At 39.7% G+C, this 20,174-nt stretch overlaps 1 protein-coding gene across 5 annotated transcripts in view; it reads left to right on the top strand.

The window, feature by feature from the left end:
* The first annotated feature begins 1,674 nt into the window (after positions 1-1,674).
* Positions 1,675-20,174, top strand: part of SYNCRIP (synaptotagmin binding cytoplasmic RNA interacting protein) — a 25,659-nt gene continuing 7,159 nt past the window's right edge. For 3 of the 5 annotated variants that reach the window (XM_015236021.3, XM_006200317.4, XM_006200315.4), the window contains exons 1-9: positions 1,675-2,169; positions 3,542-3,701; positions 4,377-4,495; positions 4,623-4,730; positions 7,225-7,338; positions 7,438-7,614; positions 16,300-16,435; positions 17,411-17,616; positions 19,740-19,889. In XM_015236021.3, the coding sequence (XP_015091507.1) occupies positions 3,554-3,701; positions 4,377-4,495; positions 4,623-4,730; positions 7,225-7,338; positions 7,438-7,614; positions 16,300-16,435; positions 17,411-17,616; positions 19,740-19,889 (1,158 nt within the window). In that variant the 5' untranslated portion in view covers positions 1,675-2,169; positions 3,542-3,553. The remainder of the gene's footprint in view (positions 2,170-3,541; positions 3,702-4,376; positions 4,496-4,622; positions 4,731-7,224; positions 7,339-7,437; positions 7,615-16,299; positions 16,436-17,410; positions 17,617-19,739; positions 19,890-20,174) is intronic. The other 2 variants (XM_006200319.4, XM_015236022.3) reach the window with 1 other exon arrangement.

Raw genomic sequence — 20,174 nt, 5'->3', positions numbered from 1 at the left:
TTCTTCTTTTTTTTTTTTAAAGAAAAGTTGATTCCCAAGAAGGTCTAAATAAAAAGTGTTGGATGCTTCACACCTCTTAATTTTAATTCTTTAATCTATAGGATTGCCTTGTTTTATTATACTTTTGGATTAAACATTTGGTTATTTCTTTTCATTTATAACATTATCTACATTTAAATTATGAACGAAAATCCCCCTTGCTTAAATTGCTAAATTCAGTTGCAGGTCCGTGTATGACAGTAAGGAATTTTAGGTAACGGAGAGCTCAGATCCTTGCTAAACAGATTAGCTTGACAGTCCTTTGGTCAAAACATTTCAAAAACTTCGTATCTTGATCCAGGTACCTATGAAAATAACCTGGCTTTTTATGTGCGTATGTACTTTTAAAAGTATTCATCCACCTTTTCCTTTAACCACTTATTTGTTGTCATAGCATAGAGACTTTAGGAAATCAGTGAGCTCTTAAAAATAAACTTGTTTTTTAATTGAAAGGACACTATACCTTTTTCACTACAGCTGCATGGAATAAAATTAGTATCCATATCGCGTCTGAAATTCAAATACCTTTGTCCCGTATTTCTTGCACCTAGTATACGTTTACAAAAGAAATGTCACTTCAGTTAAGATTTAATTACTAAGATTTTTGAAAAGAAACACAGATACGCTCCTCACAGTTATCCTAACCACGCAGCTTTGTGCTGCTTCAAGTTTCTCAAACTGTGCAATGAGGAAGCCCTCAACTGCTTAAAAGGCCAGGGACTGAGACGGAGTATTGCACAACTCTTCACCACCGGCGGTTTCGCTTCCAAATCTGGCTTTCGTCTCATCCCCAGGCGGGAGCCGTTCCTCGCTCCACTGGAGCCAGCCGGTTCCCGTTCAAAAGCAGCCGGCTTTTCCACGTCCGAGACTTGGGCGCCCCTCCTTCCGCCCGAGGTTCCCGTGGAAGAGAAGCCACGCGGGCGCGGGGCCCCGGAAGGTCCCACTGTCCAGCAGGGGAACCCAGTAGCCCCGGAGCGACTCCCGCACTCGGGTCCCGCCGACCTGGCTAACCAAAGATCCGCGGGTCTCCCCGTCGCTCCCCTCCCCCGCCGCCCCATTGTCTGCCTCTCCCCGCCCCGGGGGACACGTGCGCCTGCAGCTTCCCGAGCGGGGTGAGCGCGGGGCGGCGGCAGCGTGGACACCGCCTGGAACGGCTACGCGGCCCGGGCGCCGGCGGGGGGGGCCGGGCGCGCACGGACCGGTGGGTACCCTCCGGGGAGCTGCAGTTGCATCCCGCGCCCCCCGCCCCGTCCCCTGCCGGCCCAGGACGGGGCGGGAGGTGGGGCAAGCGGGAGCTCGGTGGGGGTGGAGTGCGCGTGGTGCTGCGGTGGGGGTGGGGTGGGGCGGGGTGGGGAGATGCCAGTCTCCTGACAAAGAACGAGTGGGACACGCTGAGCCGGCCCGCCCCGCCCCGCCCCACCCGGAGGGGAGCGGGAGGGGGAGTGTCAGGAGGGGAAGGGGCGGGCCTTTCATTCACTCTCGGCCCCTCCGCCGCCGCCGCCGGAGCGGAAGGGCGGGGTCTCGCGCCCCTCCGGGTGGAGAAGAGCAAGGGAGGTGGCGGGGCGTGGGGGCGGAGCCCGCGGGCGCGCGTCCCGAGGCGTAGGCTACGTCGTCACGTCAGCGCGGGAGAGAGAAAGAGAGGAGCAGACTCGGCAGGGACTGTGGGACGGGGCCGAGAGAGCGAGCGAACGAGGGAGGGAGCGAGCGAGCGTGCGAGCGAGCCAGGGAAGGGCGGCCACTCGTGCCTGAGCGGCCGCGGACGGGAGTGGGAGTGGTGGGGGAAAGGAGCAGGGAGGGGAAGAAGAAAGGCCTAGAGAAGAAGGCGGACGGAGGCTGGTGGTGGTGGGAGAAGGAGAAGGAGGAGCTGAAGGAGGGCAGGGGCTGAGGGAGTGAGAGAAGCGGACGCGCGAGGGAGGGGAGGGAAGGGGGGGGTCACGCGGAGGCGCGCGCGCGCACCGGGAGCGCGCTCGGAGGCGAGTGGAACTGGATCGGGTTTGCTGCCAGCGGCGTGAGCTTCGGCCGCCATTTTACAACAGCTCCACTCGCGCCGGACACAGGGAGCAGCGAGCACGCGTTGCCCGCAACCGGATCTCCTCGGACAGGATTCCTCCGCCTCAGCCCAACGGGGAGGTAACGACCGCCGGGACCCGGGTCTGGGAGGGGAGCTCCGTGACATTGTGGAGGACCTGGGGGAGGGCGGTGCGGGGAGAAACCGGCTTTTCTGGAAAATGGATTCCAAGGGAGAGAGGAGCACGTTGACTGGGGCTGCTTGGGAGTAGGCCGCGGCCCGCGCCACCACTTCCTCCTCCCCTCCATGTGCTGCCGCCGTTCGGGCTTTGTCTGCGGCGCTCCGGGGAGGAGGCGCCCCCTCGGCCCCGTGGCCCGCGCGGACCGTGAGCGGCGGCGGAGTTGGTGCTGTCGTGGCCGTCGCCACGGCGCAGGAGTGGGCGGAGAGGAGCCGGTCCCGTCCCGCAGCCGCGCGGCAGGCTTCGGTGGTGCTCGCGGTCCGGCGGGCGTTGGGCAGTTCGCGGAACGCCCTCACGCCGCCGGCTTGCCCGGCCCGGCGGTGGCACTGCCGGCCCCCGCGCCGCAGTCCCTGCCCCGATCGGCTCGGGGTGGGGGCTTGGACCTAGCGGCGCGGCGCACGTCTTGGCGGGGAGGGCGGGCGGCCGGGGGTCGCCGGCGCCCGGGGCAGAGAGAGCCATGTGTCACGGCCGAGACGGCGGCGCTTGGGGGCGGGGAGAGCCTGTGGCCTGGCGCCGCCGCGGCCTCGGTGTCGAGGGGCGAGGTTGTGCTGCTGCTGCTTGCTGGGGGCTCCGACCGTCGCTTTGGGTTGATGTTGGGAGCCGGTGACGGTCGTCTTGGCCTGGAACTCAGTGGGGTTCCGTGGAAGGAAGTTGTAGGACATTTGAAGGCGCAGAGCACGTGTTTCTAATGGGCTCCTGGTGGCCGCAGCGGTGAGGCTGCCGCTCTGGGTGCGGAGTCGGGGGCGGGCTTTGGGGTGCGGGGGTGAAGGGTGGAGAAATTGGGTGGTGGGAAGGTGGCTTGTGTGAGCGCTTTGTTCTTCGCTGGCTGTGGTTACTGATCTTTAAGCGGCAGGCGGGAAAAGCGCGCACTTTGGGGGTTTACCTTTGAGAGGGAAAAGCCCAGCTTTGCTTGCTCCACACACACCTCATTCTCTGTACGGGCACAGCTGCATGTGGCACATTGGCTCGTCCTCGTGCTGGTTGGGCTCCATTTGTAATGTGGTTTTTCCTAGGGAGTGTTAGCAGGTGAGTCAGGGGTGGTGCTAAGGAAAAATGTAGTGGATCCGTCCTTCTGTGCCCCGCGCTCCCAATCTGCCTTGTCAGGCGACAGTAGCTTTAAAGTAAGGCCTCTTTAAAGGGAGGTTGCAGGCTGGCTGGTGTAGAAATTGGTAGAGAAAGTAAAGATTGGGGCTCTCATATTGTCCTCTACCCTTTTTGAAGATCCTAGTTTAATTTTGCTTATTGCGTTTGAACAGATCTCTGGAAACATGGCTACAGAACATGTTAATGGAAATGGTACTGAAGAGCCCATGGATACTACTTCTGCAGTTATCCATTCAGAAAATTTTCAGACATTGCTTGATGCTGGTTTACCACAGAAAGTTGCTGAAAAACTAGATGAAATTTACGTTGCAGGTAAGAACTAACACTTGCAAAATTATATTATGAAATTTTTCTATTGGATTTCTGGCTTTGAGCTAAAATAGCAACTTTTTGTGGTTTCCAATAAGTGTGGGACCTGGAGTTTTGCCTTGTTGTGATAGTTGTGAACCAGAGGTTAAGGTGTATAGAGGGAGGGAAGAAGGAAGGGGTTAGGAGGTAAAGGCTGGCTGGCCAGATGGATAAGTATATGATGGTAGCAACAGCTGCTAAATGTTGGGAGCAGGCCATGTGACTTTTTGGGGTATTTTTATAGTAGGATTCTTGTTAAATAGGTAACTGTAGACTTGTAGTCTCAGTGTGGCTGTTGCTTTTTCTAGTGGTAGTTGAAATTGAGTAGAGGTTCAGTTGTCATGCTTGGTACTTTGTTGGTTGATTTTAGAATTCGTAAGCCTATTTGTTTACTGTAGAAATAGTGTTCAGAACTATCTGACTTAAGACACAGCAAGATAAAGTTGATTCATTATTGTAAGTGTGGTTGAGAGGCCTTATTCAGTTCAGAATGGATAAGGTATGTGTTTTTCACTATATAGATAAGGGAAATGGAAGAGTTCTTAGTTGGCATCCGTATGGCACATGGAGTTTTCTTTAAAAAAAAAACTTTCCAAAAATATTAAAAGTTGACAGCTAATTAAATTTTCTCTTTTCCAGGGCTGGTTGCACATAGTGATTTAGATGAAAGAGCTATCGAAGCTTTAAAAGAATTCAATGAAGACGGCGCATTGGCAGTTCTTCAGCAGTTTAAAGACAGCGATCTCTCTCATGTTCAGGTAACGTTAATTTAGTGTCAGTGTAAAAAGAGTAAAAAATTTGAGTAGTTTTGATAGTTTAGCTTTTATATAATTAGATACAGATAATACAGTTATTGTTAAATATGATTGGAAAATTCTTTTACAGAACAAAAGTGCCTTTTTATGTGGAGTCATGAAGACTTATAGGCAGAGAGAAAAACAGGGGACCAAAGTAGCAGATTCTAGCAAAGGACCAGATGAGGCAAAAATTAAGGTATGTTTTATGAAACTTTATTTTTTACTCCCCTCAGTTTTAAAGTTTTTTTTAAACTGTTTTCTAGTTTTGGTTAACATTCTTTGGGCATGAAGTGGGTGTGTGTGTGGTTTTTGGGTTTTTTTTTTTTTTTTTTTTTGAGATGTTGAGAGTTAATGGCCGGAAGATAATTTATTAATTTTTTCTCATTACTGTACTTTGAAGTTTCACGTCTTTAAGTATTCGTTTGTAAAACAATTCTGAAGTTTTTCTTGCTGGCTGTCTGCTGTTGATTAAATCTGTGCTATTGGTATGCTGAATAAAAGATTTAAAGAAGTATAGCTGCCATAATTTTTAGTTGATTTTTGGAAACAAACCTGCAAATCCAGGTTACTGACAGTGGAACCAAAGTGGGAGGGAATCATTTCACCCTATACTGGTGGAGAATATACATTTAGTAGTTGATTGCTTCTCTTAGGATTCTCAAGCTCCAAATTAAGTGGGTTTAGTATTTTAGCATTGCCTTCCCCTTCCATTAGTATGAGTTATTATGGCCAATTTGTTCTTTTCTAAAAGCAGCTTTTAACAATAAAATTGATTACTGTGAAAATGTAAATTGGGCAATTGAGACTGGGAGTAGAACATTCCTCTCCACACCTCACATAGAACATAATGGCCTCAAATTCAACCAAGTTTTGATCTTTGTGTTTTTTAGTTGTGTTGAGTTTAGTTCATAGAAAATGTGGCGATCATACTAGTTTTAACATGGTACTCTTTAATATAGTGTGCCACTGCTCTGGAACCAAGGGTTATAGCTTAAGAAAATCAGTTACTAAGAAGGTTATGGGTGTCAGGTGTGTTTTAATAGTATGGAAAGAGGGAAGCTTGGAATATGGAGTTAGCTGTTTATATTATCTATAAATTTGAGGCTTTCACAGGTCTAGTTGGAAATTGTTTGAACTATAAATTTGATTTTTCCAAAGAAATGAAATATAGTTGTCACCTATTGTAATTGTATCAGTTGTTACTAAATTTACATTGGGAGTTAGAATTACTAAAATTTCATATTAATTGAAAGTTTAGTTTGTGAGACTTTCAGTTCTGTCTTTGGAAGGGAGTGGCTTAAAGCTTTAGTGTGACTTAAATTGTGGCAAGAAGACACACACTTCTATAGGATGTTTTACAGAAAGAGTAAGTTTTTCCTTTTTAGGGATTGTCGTAAAAGGTATTATTTGGATCATATGAAGATTGAAATGAAAGAAGCACAGGGATTACATATGGAAAAAAGGGAAGATGAGCCATTTAATGGTTTGGTTTATATGGTAGTTAATAGATTTGAGTTTATTTTTGTTACTAACCCAATATTGCACTGTTAGGCAACTATGGGCATAATAGAAGGCTACTTAAAATTTGTAGTACTTTGTGGGCTTTTTAAAGACAGTTTAGGAATACAGGAGTTTCATCAATTATAGTATTTTTTTCATGAACATTTTATGTTCTTTGGGTAAAAAAAAAAAGTTTTAAAATCTGGTCATTTTCATTTTCAAAGACTAAGGTGACCCCAGATCGGTTAACAGCACTTTGATAAGTATTGTCATATGCTTGGTGTTAGTTTCTTTTTATTTCAGAATTTATCAGTGAATTGTTAGATTGGTTTTATTATTTAGAAAGTCAGTTTTGTGCTTTGTAGATGACATAGTGGAGAAGAAACAATTCCTGGTTTTTTCCTTAGGCTAACAGTGGACTACTTCTTTCTGATTTGCTTATAAATAAGAAATGAAGAGAAAAATCTTAATACTCTGAGTAAACATGAGTTGTATAAATTTCAACAGTTCACTTTTAGGGAGATGTATTTAGAGGTTATGTTACATTGTTGCAATTCCATACAGTTTTCAAAATCATTTTGGCACTTTTTTTTTCTGAGTGATCCATACTGTCCTGTGAAGCATGGTGCTTGAATGTCAAATGAAGAGGTTATTTTTCCTGTAACTCCTTTTAAGTTTCTGGACTTAGTTTGAGGAGTACAATTTCTGTAAAGGTTGGCAAAACTGCTAGAATAGCAGTAGGTACCTAGGAATGTGGGGTACAGGGAAGCTTATTGGGTAAGGTAGACTTGAGAGAGGTGACTTATCCAGCTACTTCTTCAGGAGAGAATTTCAACCTAGTTAGGTGAAGTCTGTTTTTAGAAGGGCAGAGTAGTTAAACCCTGCTTAGAAAGTTGTTGATGGGTATTAGTTTTGTGTTGCTCACTTCACTATAAGCACTATGCAGTAATTAATCAGAGACCAGAAAATAATTTGACCAGGATCCTGACATTTTCATTTATAAATTAAGGCACATTATACATTACAAGCACACATTAAAAGGGGAGTTCTAAAACAGGTAACAGAAACCTGTTAGTAAGGAATGTTGCCAAGATAAATGGAAAGATTTGAACAAGATTGGTTTTTAACTGCTGAATGCATGGGTGTGGTCTTGTGAATTAAATGTACTAATGTCATTTGAACTTTTTAAGGCACTCTTGGAAAGAACAGGCTACACACTTGATGTGACCACTGGACAGAGGAAGTATGGGGGACCGCCTCCAGATTCCGTTTATTCAGGTCAGCAGCCTTCTGTTGGCACTGAGGTAAAGAAACTAAAAATTTGTACCCTCTGTAGTAAATGCACAGGTATCTAGTTTCCTAAAGAAACTCTCCATGGTTTTTACTTCATATTTAATTTACAGATATTTGTGGGGAAGATCCCAAGAGATCTGTTTGAGGATGAACTTGTTCCATTGTTTGAAAAAGCTGGACCTATATGGGATCTTCGTCTAATGATGGATCCACTAACAGGTCTCAATAGAGGTTATGCGTTTGTCACTTTTTGTACAAAAGAAGCAGCTCAGGAGGCTGTTAAACTGGTGAGTTTGTTTTTTTTTCCCCCCCAGTCTTCACACTCACTATCTTTAATTAAAGCCAGGGTTTCGTTGTGTTAACTGTTTTTTGAAGTGCTGGTTAGACACTTTCATATTCTCTGTACACACTGTAGCAGTATTTTTTTGCATGTGTAGTTGATTGGACTCAGGATCTATAAGGTAGTGTGGTGAAATTCTACTTCCTGGTTCTTTGAAACATTTGGCTTAATGGCTTTGTTTCCCCTTTAATTTAGTAATGTTAAAAGATTTAAGAAAGTAACTGATAGGAAGGGTTCCCATAATTTCTGGCCGTATCTGGCTATCCCCTTTTCAGAAATGTTTCATGATGACATTGTGATAACTTTCTAGTTAGTTAAATAAAGGATTTCATGGAAGAGTGGCAGTATTTGACTTTAGTACCAGATGTCAGGTGAGGACATGGTTATTTTTCCAACTTAAAGAATTTTACTGTTTCAAATTATGGCTTATATAATTCTCCTTCAAATTTTTATTAAATCTTGTGACTCAGGTTGTTTCTACATTTTGCAGTTGAAGATGGCCATATAAGTTAATTTCCATCCAAGAAGTGTACCAAAAAGTGCAACTTGGGTGGAACTTCTGTAAATGGTTCACTGTGGCAGATGTTTGTTAATTTTTGCCTTATCTGACTTAACATGTTTTATGAGTAATTCTGAGGAAACGTGAAATCCTCAGATTGATTTCTCCTGAACTTTATTTTGCTTTCCCTCACCATCAGATATTTTAAGGTAAACCTTAAGGAGAAAAAACAAATACACTTAGTTTCATTTTTCTGTGTTGCTTGGATCTCTGTTGGTGTGTGAAATTGAATATTGTAAAGGTTAACATTAGATAAGTTGGAAGAAAAAGGTGTTTTTAAAAAAAGAATTCAGGAGTTTGAGTATTTTTAAATCAGTGCTGATTTTTTTCCTCCTTCAAAGAATGCTTCCTATTTCAGAAAGGAATATGTAGCTCTCCATTCACTAATAACCTTTGAGCTGTCAAGATTTTAGTTTAAGCAGTTCAGGTAAAATCAAGGGCTTTTAAGAGTTCAGGAAGATTGTAGAAATCATCCAGTTGAATCTATAAAAGAAAAATTTTACCAGATAGTAATAAAGTAGCAGGGAGTTTTAATGTGGAAATGTAGAATTATTGAGAAGCCAAAGAGCTATCTTACAACAGAAAGCTAGTACAGAATTTAGTGTTGTCAGACCTAATTTTATTTACGAGGTATTACGTACAGCTTTAGTTCTGTTTAATAGGTGTGACTACTTAGTGTTATAAGTAATGATTTGTGTATTTATTAATGTTTTTTAAAATAATCCTTAAACCAGCATTTGTAGGTTACTTAATTCTTGCTACCAGAAGACACTATTTATGGTAGGTCCTCAATAGAACTTAATTCTAGGTGATTTTCAGAATCCTTATGGTAACGATACATCATCAGAGGAAGATGATTGTAACTTGACAATTTTGGGTGTCAATAAATGCACAGGAAATATGTTTCAGTTTAGGCAGTTGCCTTGGCTTAACAGATAATGTGATCCAAAATTGCATTGCTATAGGCTTAGAGTATAGTCTTACCAATATTGTTAAGTTTTTCAACTGTAATGCAGAAGTTTCCAGATAGTCAAATAACTATTTTGATTGGTCTAGGAACTAATTCTTGTCCTAAACCTTTTTTACATTATTTTCTGGGTTTATGATTTGAGTCCATATCTGGGGGAAAATTATTTTTTACTGGTGAATAGAAGGGTTTGTGCTTTGGTGCGTTTTTAAAGATATTCTTAGCAATGGGATGAATTGGACGTGTTGCTGCTCTTTTTAAAAGGATACTTGACTGTAGGTAGGATTACAGTGATAATATAATTGGGAGATTTGCCTTGTAACAGTAAAGGAAAGGACTAGACTTCTGAGGACATGAAACACTTAGAGAAATAAAAACTTAGGTTAATTTGGATGGGGTTTTTGTTACCTTGTATTGATTCCTGGGAATGAATACCCTTCCTAAATGTATTCCTTAACGGAGCATATTTTGAAAACTATCCCTACTTGTGTCATGTCACGAGTCTACTTGAATTACAACTCTATCCAAGGTAAATTTTTACATAAGGTAGTTGAACTGTCATTCTAGTTGTGGATAATCAAATGTTGAGAAAATGTCTCTTTTGCATTACTTATAGATGAGACAAGGTTGAGGCACCATCTCTTTTTGTTTTCTTGTACTTTGAGTGTCTTGAAGATAGAGGTGGTTTATGTATTCGGCGTTAGTTTTTGGTATAATTCAACAGTGATGCCCCCACATTAAAACTTGTAGATTTAAAATTTGCACCTGAATTGTAAAAATGGATTGGTGTTGACAGTTTGAAGAAGAGGCATGAAGTTAGAAGTAACTGCAAACTTCTTAAATGACCCTATTTTCAGCTAACATTTGCCTTGTGGTTTGGGAGAAAAAGAAAAATTCGTCCCTAAATGATGATGATTAGCTAGGGAAGCAAGATCTAAGTTGGTGAAAAGATGAGTAATAGCAACCACTTGAGTGCTTGTTAAGGCACAGGAGCTGTGCTAGGTGCTACATTATTACCTTTAAGTGTCCTCAACTCATTTTCAAGGTAAGTGAAATAAATGTCTTCCTTCTGCAGAAGAGTCAGTTGTCTGGGTGGCTTGTCCAAGGCCATATATAGCTTTAGGTTGATACCAGGTATGTTTAGTGTGTACCTGTTGTTAACTAGTCATAACTTATACTGCTGGCTAAAATTGTTATGTTGCGAAGTAGCCTGATTCTTTAAACTGTAGTGTTCAGGTAGTGTTAAAAGGAGTTCAGGATGTAAGTCCTGTCTCTACTGCCAAATATTTTTGACATCTAACCAATTTGTACCATCTTTCTGCTACCACCCTAGCCTAAGGTACCATTTGAGAAATCTTTCTAGCTATTCTCACTGGTTTCTGTTGCCCCTTTACATTCTTAACCATTTGGCAGCATAGATTAGATCACAACATTCCCATCCTGAAAACTCTAATAATAGCTTCCATGCAAGGCTCTTACTCTGCTTACTTCTCTTCCTACTCTTCTTTATTACCCTTCTATCCATACTTTGCCTTTTTTGTCTTCCACAAAAGCTGTGACCGTTTCCATCTCAACTGCCTTCTCTTGTACCACTTCTCCCAGTTATGGCTGCTGCCTTCTTAACCAATCAGGCCTTAGAAGGCCTTTCGTGACTTTGAACGGCTAGTTGCCCCATGATGGTGTCCTGTACAGTTAAAAAGAATGCTTAGATTTACATAAAATTATTTCTTGGCTTTGTAAAATTATTTGCTTCTTTCTCCCCATTAGAAAATGTGCTCTTTTTCCTTGTATCCCCAACATTTAGAACAGTGCCACTGTGGAGTATGTACTGGATAAATAATGTGGCCAGCTGACTAGTGCCAACTAATCCATTATTTATGACACAAGAATTTATAACATTCCCATATTAGCTATGGGCTATTTTGCTATTTAAAGGTTTTCTAGCTTCCATTGGCAATTATTTTGTGCTACCTTTAATCATAGAGATTAACATGGGGTGATGCTTTTACTCTAACCCTCTTGGGGATATTTGGAAATATATGTAGTGTTTGACATTGTCACAAAGTCCAGGAGGAAGAGCAGGCAAGTGTGTATATGTATTTGTGTGGTGTACTGCTGAAACTGGAGTCCAGGTCCACTGGCTTTGCAGTGCCCATGATGGTCCTATACAATAGAAGTGTCCTGCTGAAAATGCCTTTGTGGTGAACATTGGAACACTGATCTCTATTTGCCCTTTAATTAAGAGTTATGATTTTAATAGCCACTGATGGTTTATTCACCAAAGTGGTTGTATACAGAAGTATACAACCATTTTGATGAATGCAGCTGACAAGATAGGTCCATAAAATTAGCAGCAATTAGCAGATGTTTAGTGTGTTTAACAAGAAAACTTTTACTGTGTGCATACAAGGCAGTTTCATCCAGTTCTTGGGAGTTCTTAGGGTATGAGAGGCTAAGTATAATTAAAGTGGAAGCAGGTGGTTCACAGGGTAAAAGAAGAATGAAGGGATAGCTTGCTTTGGGTTGTGTTTTTTAGAGAAAGCTTTGTGTTAAAGAGGTTTGAGCAGGGCAGTGAGGGAAATAGGTGAACCTAGTTGAACCAGTGTTTTGTAGAAATAGAGAAAACTTGTGAAAAGTCAATTCCAGAAGGCAGTAGTCACGACTGCTGGGTTAAGTAGTATGGTGCCATTAAAGTTTTGAGCCTTGGTGTGGATGGCACGATGTAAATGTGCTGTAGGTTCTATTTCATTTTTATAATCAATGATTTAAATGAGGGCACAGTTGGACTGCTTGAACTGTTTGGTGATTTGAATCTGCATGTAGTAGTAGACGCCATGAATGACATAAGGGTCTGAAAAGATTTTGATAGCCTGAGATGGCAACGTAGCACGATGAAATTGAGTGGGGATGAAAGTCAAGTCCTATACACAACTGATCTCACAAGTAAGCTGTAGTGTGTCAGCAGTGTGGTGTGATTACCAAATAAGCCAAGCTAATCATGGACTACATGTTATAGAGGCATGGTGTCTAGAAGTGTAAGGTTAGTCTCCAGCTTATTTAGTCTCAGTCTGCATCTACAGTATTGTGTTATAGATGTCACTATTTGGTGACACTCTTGGAGGCTCTTTAGTTTGCCAGTTTCAGGGAAGTGAGTTTTGGCTCAGTGTAAAGAAGACTTGGAGTGGACAGGCTTGGAAGGTAGTGGCTTTGCTGCTATAATGAGTTAGGACTAGGCAACCACTTCTGGATCAGATTCCTAAATTTCTGGGGATTTGGTGACTTGATTGGCTATGCCGGAAGGAAAGAGTGACTTGATATTTTGAGCTGAAATGACAGGAATGTTCCAGGCTGTACAACTCCTGTTTTGGTGTTCTGAAATAATGTTCAAAGTTCATCTTTATTTTATTACCTCATTATACTACTGGATCTGAAAGCTAGATTTCTAAAACTTGGTAACTTTAGTGCCTGCCTTCCTAGAATTTGGAAATGATCATGCACCTTTTTTTATTTTGATACCATCATATCGTCCTGATTACTAACCCTTGAGAGTAAGGGTTTATCAGCATTAAATAAGAATCTCTATTAAGTATAAGAACAGTTTTTATAATGTCCTTCTACTATCTAAGTAAGTCACTATTACCTGCTGGGATGCAAAGTTTGTTTTTGAATTTAGGGGATAGTTTGGTTTTAAAAATGCTAGAGTGAGAAAAGCTAAGTAACTCAAATATACATATAAAATTGCAAGCTTAATCTGTAGGGGCTTTGCTTCAAGAAGTGTTTATTTCTAAGCACTTTTGCTTTATTTGGACAATACGCCCAGAGCGTCTCCTTTGGTAACTTCTTTTCATTGGAGAGCTAGTTTACAAGTTAGCTATAATCGTTTCAATTTTTTTTTAATTGAAAAAATGTGGCTAAAGAGTTGTAGTTTATCTTATAAATCCTACGAAATACTCATGTCTTTATATTGTTCAGAGACCACAGTCATACACCTTCTGCATTCTCTGCCTTGATTAACCATAGGGCCAGTGATGATAGATTAGAAGGGAAGAAACTTTTCTTTTGTAAATAGTAATGGAAACAATCATTACTATTTTGTAGCAGCATTGTTGTTAATATTTATTTTTATTTATTCATTTATTTTTGATTTGGGGGGAGGTAATTAGGTTGGTTGGTTGGTTGATTTGTATAATTGGAGGTGCTGAGGATTGAATCCAGGACTTCATGCATGCTAAGCTTGTACTCTTTCACAGCTATACCTTTGCCTTCTAGCATTGTTAATATGGATGGAAGTTATATAATCAAGAATTCTAATTTTTCTTACAAGTTTTTATTGAAAACTTAGTTATTTTGTTATAGTAAATAGTCCCTATTCTTAGAACATTTGGAAAATAAAAAAGGGGAAAATGATACTAAATTCTGTCATCAGAATAACTCCTATTTCTCCCTTTAAAAACTTTGTATTTCCTTCCATTCTTTTTCTAATTTTAATTGTTTCTGGCAACTCCTGGAGTTACAGACCAGATGAACAAATTGAAAGCCATTGATGTGTCACTAAGGCTGGCTACTTGATGCTTAAATATAAAAATCTAGGGAATGTTACGGAGAACAATATGGAGTTTCCTTAAACTAAAAATAGAATTACCATATGATCCAACAGTACCACTCCTGTGCACATATCCGAAGAAAATTTCAGTTTGAAAAGATGCATCCACCTCAGTATTCATAGCAGCGCTATTTAACCATAGCCAAGACAAGGAAGCAGCCTAAATGTCCATTGACGGATGGTTAAAGAAGTTGTGATATGTGTGTGTGTGTATATATATATATATATATATATATATACACACACACACATACATAGTGTATACACATACAAACATATATATATATATATATACACACACACATACATAGTGTATACACATACAAACATACACACAATGGAATACTACTCAGCCATAAAAATGAAATAATGCCATTTGTAGCAACATGGATGGACCTAGAAATTACCATATTAAGTGAAGTCAGACAAAACTCATATGACATCACTTATGGAATCTATAAAAATGATACAAATGACCTTATTTACAAAGCAGAAATAGACTCACAGACATTAAAAAACAACTATGATTACCAAAGGGAAGAGTGGGAGTGGGGGAGGGGTAAATTAGGAGTTTGGGATTAACATATACACACTATTATATATAAAATAGATTAAAAAACCAAGGACCTATTGTGTAGCACAGGGAACTATATTTAACATCTTAACCTATAATGGAAAAGAATCTGAAAAAGAGTAGATAGATATATGTATGTATAACTGAGTCACTTTACTGTACACCTGAAACTAACACATTGTAAATTAGCTGTACTTCAATTTTTTTAAATGGTTAAAAAAAATCTAGGGAATGTACATGTCTTAAAGCGATTTATTGTGTTCTTAGGTTAACTTATTTGTGTAATAGGGTATTGCAGTCTACTTGTCCATAATCCCATTCTGTGATGGATTCAACTGTAGCTCTACTATTTGCAGGTAACCCGCATATTTCTACTTTTTAGAGGTTTTTGGCCTAAATGGAGTATAAGTGCTATGAGAAGACAAAAGTCCAGGGCAGGATTTCTCAACTGCAGCACTATTAATATTTTAGACCAGATAATTCTTTATTATGCTAGGCTATTCTGTGAATTGTAGGATGTTTAATAACATCTCTGGCCTCTGCCTACCCACTATATATCAGAAGCAAGCCGTATTTACAGTTGACAGACAAAAATGTGTCTAGACATTGTCGGATGTCCCTGGGCAGGTGGGGACCGGGGGGCAAAATCACTCCTGTTGAGAACTACTGATCTGTGTTAACGTAAAAGGATACTTTTGTTGAGCTTTATAGGATTTAGGGATTGTAGAGTATTTGATGGTTGAGCTCAAATCTACAGTTAGGCAGAGGAGTTTGGATGGTAGAGGTTCCCGGAAAATGTTACATTCAGAGGCTTAGCAATACAAAACTGGGAATTGATGTAAATAGCTAAGATTATAGTGTTGTGGAGAAAGGTGGGGAAGTAGTAGGAATTTGGGGAAGGACTTAATGATATCTAAGGATTTGAACTTCGTTTTGCTGGTGGAGAGTCATTGAGAGATTTTTTTTCAGTAGACAGATTTGTGATTTTTAAAAAGTTTCTGGCAGAAGTGTGAAGAGTAGAGATAATCCTGGGATCATGATGACCAGAGACTTGCATAACTATGAACTGAGTTAGTGGGGTTAAAAAGTACAAAACTGTTCCAATCTGGACGAAGAATGTTTGAACTTCATGTTTAATTTTGAATATCTAGAGTTGGAGAAAGGAGCAGAGAGGCATCAATTTTCTGACTTACGTGTGTTTTCTTCTCTTATACCCAGTATACCTGTTATGCAAGAATGGGAATAATGGGGAGAGGAAATTTCTGAGTTTTGCCTTTATGATATCTTTCCCTTTTATGGAATATGGTTACTTGATGGTTAAGTTTACTTTTTACTGTAGTTGTATAGTTGCTTTTATACTTTCACCATAATCTACTTGTCAGTGAAATGGTAAAAAGTAGGGTCAGATTCAGAGTAAAAAGATTCTCCTTTTAGACGTAAGTATTTGTAGCTGAAAATTCCTTACTGCAACTTTTTACAGGTGGTTAGGGGAGATGGAAAAAAATAAGATTTTAGGTGCTGACTAACAGAAAGGCAGAAAGCTTGCTTGTATTTGAATCAGTTTCCCTTGCATAAGAATAAGCGGTTGGCAGGGTGACTTTAAGTAGAAATTAAGGTATTGTGGAATCAGTAATTTGGAATCTAAGCTGCTTACAGACTTGATTCTTAATTTTTTCAAGTTTCCTTAATTTCCTTGACAGTTTTTTGTATTATTTCATAAACTTTAGTGTGTTTTGTTAGTATAATCTTCAAATCTGTCTCATATTTTTTAAAGGGTTAAAAGTATTTGATAAACTTCTAAGTGTTGAAATTTTCATTTGTTAAAAGATTTTGCTTTTGTGTATGGAATTTGCATATCTTTCTATAATAAGCACCTGTAATAGGATATTTTAAGTATTTTTAAAACATGTGCACTTTTCCCCCTTTCAGTATAATAATCATGAAATTCGTTCTGGAAAACACATTGGTGTCTGCATCTCAGTTGCCAACAACAGGCTTTTTGTGGGCTCTATTCCTAAGAGTAAAACCAAGGAACAGATTCTTGAAGAATTTAGCAAAGTAACAGGTAAGTTGAATTTATTTGGAAGGAGGTGCAACTTTTAATACTGAAGGTAATGCATACTTCTACGTGCCAAAGCACTGCATTTATTGACTCAATACATATTCATATTCTCACTATAACCATATGAGATCGGTAACTCCATTTTTCAAATAGGGAAACAGGCACAGAAGGTTTTGGGGAATAACGTGCTGAATGTTACTTAGTAAGGAATGCAGCTGTGATCTGAACTCAGTCTGCGGAATGATTGTTGTGCTTCCCATGTTTTGGAAGATTGTATTTGTGTATTTTTATGCATTTTGAGATGATAGTTGATATTCTTGGTAAAAATGTTTAATATGGGATGATTTGATTTTCCAAATTATAGGAATAAATACTGTTGCTATTAGCAGAGATTAATGTATGGTATGACTTCTTTGAATTGTAAAGCATTTTTTATAAGTTTACAAGTGACAGACTTTTACTAGAAAAAATTTTTGTCTGCCTACCATATTTAGCAAATAATCAGCCTATTATCAGTTCTAGGAACATTTGAAATTCTTACACAATACTAATATATTCTATTTCATTTGAAATGAATATATTGATATATGAGTCCAGAAAAGTACCATTAAAAAATTAGGTTTTACTTGCATGGGGTGGAGAATTTCTAACTATGATTGACTTATAACTGTCATTTTTCTGAAACAGCTGTGTAAAGATTGCATGCCCTTCTGTCATCTATGACATGGAAACAGAATAGTCCTCAGGTCTAATTTAAAAGAATACATTTTCTTTTCATGGAGATTTTTGCTTTGGGAACACTTGGAAAGCATGGATTAGGTAAATTATCTGGAGTGGTACTTTTTGAGACTCTCCTATAAAGATAAGGGATTATTTTTCATTTTGGTATTCAAGTATTATATTAGAAAAATAAATCTTTTGATCTGCTTGTTCTTGATTATTTTACCTAATTTCCCTGGAATGGTTGCTTGCTTTCAGAGGGTCTTACAGACGTCATTTTATACCACCAACCAGATGACAAGAAAAAAAACAGAGGCTTTTGCTTCCTTGAATATGAAGATCACAAAACAGCTGCCCAGGCAAGGCGTAGGTTAATGAGTGGTAAAGTCAAGGTCTGGGGAAATGTTGGAACTGTTGAATGGGCTGATCCTATAGAAGATCCCGATCCTGAGGTTATGGCAAAGGTAATGACAGTTGAGTTAAAATTCTTTTGAGGTGGTGGTGGTGGTGGTGGTGGGAGAAGGAGCAGGTTTGGTGATTGGGGAGGGGGTGGCTTATAAAATGTGTGCTTTTTTAAACCATGTTTTTGTAAGAGAGAGGAGTGTTGTGTTAAGGCCACACTAGAAATAAATAGAATGTGCATGGAGAGTGAATGTAGAAGTTTATATGGACACTCAGCCATAACTGTGTAGCCGTCATACTCTCATGTTGAAGTAGTTAGTCTACATGCTATGGAGATGATTTATTTTCATTTTTGTGTGGATTTGAAGAGCAGTCTCCGAATTTTTGAGAATGGCGCCATTAGATTACATGGTTTTTGTGTTAAAAGTTCTACTCCTAAAAATAGTGAACTGTACTGGCCTCAGCAGAGCTGCTGCAGTTACAGGGTTTAGCTATTATTAGGTATCCTGCTTCAGCAGTCAGTTGAGACATCTATGAGAATAAACATCTCTTGAGTCAACACTTACCACTAGTGTAGTTTGCAGTTAAGTTATTCTGCCCTTTGTCTTGTTTAAGAATCCCCATTAATGGTGATAGGCTAGCAAATGCAACTAGTTGACTTACGGAGGAGAGGTGTGAAGTGTCATAACTGTGAGTATTAAAGGATAAATGGTCTTGAGGACAGAAGACACTTAGGATTGTTTTTTCCTCTGGCCCTTAAGCTCTCATTGGTTAACACTTTAGATTAAGAAATTGGATGCTACTTTGGGTACCTTAGGAGGGAGTGATAATGTTTCTTAGCCAAAAGGTTAAGTTTTGTTAGTTGTACTTTGAGGAGCTTTCAGAATTTAAAGAATTTATCTTACTGATATTTTGAAAACTCTCTCCCCTCTTTAGGTTTCAAAAGGAGGTCTTAATTAGTTTTGACCACCTATGTTAAATAAACTCAACAGCTATTTCAAGTGGCATGGTATTCACATTGTTAGGAAATACTTAACTCCATTTTGATTGCAAAATAATGACTAATTTAATAAAAAACTACCTAGCATAGCATACTTTGTTTTTTGAGCAGTGAGTGCAGCAATTTTCCATACACATGCTGCCCACACACATGCGTAGCCTCCTCCACTATCAACATCCTTACCAGAGTGGTACATTTGTCATAATTACTGAATCTAAATTGACACATTATTGTAACTCAGAGTTCATAGTTTCCATTAGGATTCACTCTTAGTGTTACACATCCTATGGATTTGACAAAGGTATGCTGTGTATCCACCATTATAGTATCATAGAGTATTTTCACTTCTTTAAGAATTGTCCGTGATTGCCTATTCCTCCTTCCCTGGCCAGTATTGATCTTGTTTACTGTCTCCATAGTTTTATCTTTTACCAAATGTCACGTAGTTGGAATCATGTAGTATGTAGCCATTTAAAATTATCTTCTTTTACATTTAAGGTTCCTCCATGTTTTTTCATGGCTTGACGGCTCATTTCATTTTTAGTGCTAAATAGTAGTCCATTGTCTGGATGTACTATGATTTATCTGTTCACCTACTGAAGGACAGTTTGGTTGCTTCTAAGTTTTGGCAAGTGAAATAAAGGTGCTATAAGCGTCTATATGCAGGTTTTTATGTGGACCTATTTTCATCTCATTTAGGTAAATATCAAAGAGTGTGACTGTTGGATCATATGGTATAAAAGTACATTTGGTTTTGTAAGAAGCTGCCAAACTGTACCATTTCTGCATTCTAATGCAGTGAATATGTTGTTCCATATTCTTAACAGCATTCAGTGGTGTTAGTGTTTTGGACTTTGGCCGGTCATTCTAATAGGTTTGTATCTCACTGTTTTAATTTGCGATTCCCTAGTGACATACAATATTGAGCATTTATCTCTCTGTATGCTTACTCATCATCTCTGTATCTTTGGTGAGATGTCTGTTCAGGTTTTTTGCACATTGGATCCTGCAACACACTCCTTGGTGTTTACTCAAATGAGTTGAAGATTTAGCCTACATTTTATATTTATGATATTCTTCTAACGAATTATGACTAAAGTTAAGTTTGCAGGGTTGAGGTGGTGGCATCTTAGAAACTGAATCCTTTGGAAATATACAGGGAGTTTTTTTTTTCTTAACTTTCAGGTCAAAGTGCTGTTTGTACGCAACCTTGCCAATACTGTAACAGAAGAGATTTTAGAAAAGGCATTTAGTCAGTTTGGGAAACTGGAACGAGTGAAGAAATTAAAAGATTATGCTTTCATTCATTTTGATGAGCGAGATGGTGCTGTCAAGGTAAGTAACTGGGGGAATTATAGGCATTTAATTAGACTAATAATGTTTAGTCATCCTAGAATCAGAATGTTAGAGAAAATGGAAGGAAACTCGGAGGTCATGTCATCTACTCAAGCTAACCTTTATAGGCCTTAGCAAATTGCCTACCTTACTAAACTGGGTCAAAAAGAATATTAGTTGAAGAGCTGGATCTTTATATAAAACTTAGCAATTCTATTATCGCATTCTTCCAACATTAATGATATATGATTTTTTAATTTTAAATGAATCATAATTGTTGTGAAG

Source organism: Vicugna pacos, chromosome 8, assembly GCF_048564905.1.
Source record: "Vicugna pacos chromosome 8, VicPac4, whole genome shotgun sequence".
NCBI lineage: Eukaryota > Metazoa > Chordata > Mammalia > Artiodactyla > Camelidae > Vicugna > Vicugna pacos.
Note: the sequence above shows the minus strand (reverse complement) of the source record. Positions and strands in the feature narration are given on the sequence as shown.